The sequence below is a fragment of the Nicotiana sylvestris genome, chromosome 1, assembly GCF_000393655.2.
Source record: "Nicotiana sylvestris chromosome 1, ASM39365v2, whole genome shotgun sequence".
Taxonomy (NCBI): Eukaryota; Viridiplantae; Streptophyta; class Magnoliopsida; order Solanales; family Solanaceae; genus Nicotiana; species Nicotiana sylvestris.
In genome coordinates, this window is record NC_091057.1 from 7,385,253 (window position 1) to 7,386,853 (window position 1,601).

The 1,601-nt window shown below is 42.6% G+C and overlaps 1 protein-coding gene across 1 annotated transcript; it reads right to left on the bottom strand.

The window, feature by feature from the left end:
- Positions 1 to 661: 661 nt before the first annotated feature.
- LOC138889741 (uncharacterized) lies at positions 662 to 1,003 on the bottom strand. The gene has a single exon (XM_070173078.1). It carries the CDS (start codon positions 1,001 to 1,003, stop codon positions 662 to 664), a length of 342 nt encoding a protein of 113 aa, XP_070029179.1.
- Positions 1,004 to 1,601: the final 598 nt, after the last annotated feature.

Below are 1,601 nucleotides of genomic sequence, written 5' to 3' on the forward strand. Positions count from 1 at the left end.
AAACATAATACGGACCTACTAAAACTCTCAAAATGTGTAAAACAACAAAAAAACCAAGAATCACACCCCTAAACCAAATTGAATCAAGTTATGAACTTCAAGTTTTCCACACCGCCCCGAACGCGCAGAATCATACTTAGACTATTCGGAATGACACAAAATTTTGCCTTCAAGTCTTAATTTACCATACGAAACTATTGGCAGTTTCGGAATACCAATTGGACCTTGATAAAACCAAAACCTACTCAAAACTAAATTTAAATAACTTTAAAACTTTCAAAGAGCCAACTTTCAACATTAGGTGCCAAAACGCTCCCAGGTTATCTAAAACCCAATCCGAACAGTCAAATCCTGATTCTGGGGTCATTTACTCAAAATGTTGAAATAAAGTAAACTTAGCCCTTTTGCCAACCTTAAGGAACTAAGTATTCTAATTTCAACCCGATCCTTTCCAAATCCCAAACTAACAATCCCCGCAAGTCATAAAACAGTGCACGTATAGGGAGCCTTATTTAGGGGAATAGGGTTCTAGAAAGCAAAATGACTGGCCAGGTCATTACATTCTCCACCTCTTAAACAAACATTCATCCTCGAACGAGTCTAGAATCATACCCGCAATGTTGAATAAGTGTGGATATCTTCGTTGCATGTCCTCTTCGGCCTACCAAGTTGCCTCCTCGACTGGTTGGCCACTCCACTGAACGTTTACCACAGAAATCTTCTTGGACCTCAACTGGCAAACCTGCCTATCACCAATTACAACTGGCTCCTCCTCAGAACTCAGGCTCTCATCTAGTTGAACCGTGCTGAAGTCTAAGACATGTGACTTGTTGGCTTGATACCTCCGGAGCATAGACAAACGAAAAACTAGATGAACTCCCGATAGACTAGGAGGCAAGGCAAGCTTATAAGCAACCTCCCCAACTCGTCTCAACACCTCAAATGGGTCTATAAACCTTGGGCTCAACTTGCACTTCTTCTCGAACCTCATGATTCCCTTCATCGGCGAGACTTTCAAGAGAACCTTCTCGACCCCTATAAATGATAAATCATGCGCCTTCTGATTCGTGTAACTCTTCTATTTGGACTATGCTGTGCGAAGTCACTCCTGAATCAACTTTACCTTTTCCAAGGCCTTTACCAAATCAGTGCCACATAGCTTAGCCACGCCAGGATCAAACCATCCGATGGGTGAACGACCTCGCCGACCATATAAAGCCTCAAATGGAGCCATCTTGATGCTTGACTGATAACTGTTGTTGTAAGAAAACTCCACCAAAGGCAAGAATCAATCATACTACCCTCCGTAGTCAATTACACATGCTCTAAGCATATCCTCCAAAATCGAAATTGTCCGCTCCGACTGCTTGTCAGTCTGGGGATGAAAGGCTATTCTGAGCTCTACACGGGTCCCCAACTCACTCTATACTACTCTCAAGAAATGTGAAGTAAATTGTGGGTCTCTATCTGATATGATGGGAATAGGCACGCCATGCAACCGAACTATCTCCTGAATATAAAACTGGGCCAACCTCTCTGAAGTATACATGGTCACAACTGGAATGAAGTCTGACGACTTGGTCAACCTGTCAATAATGACC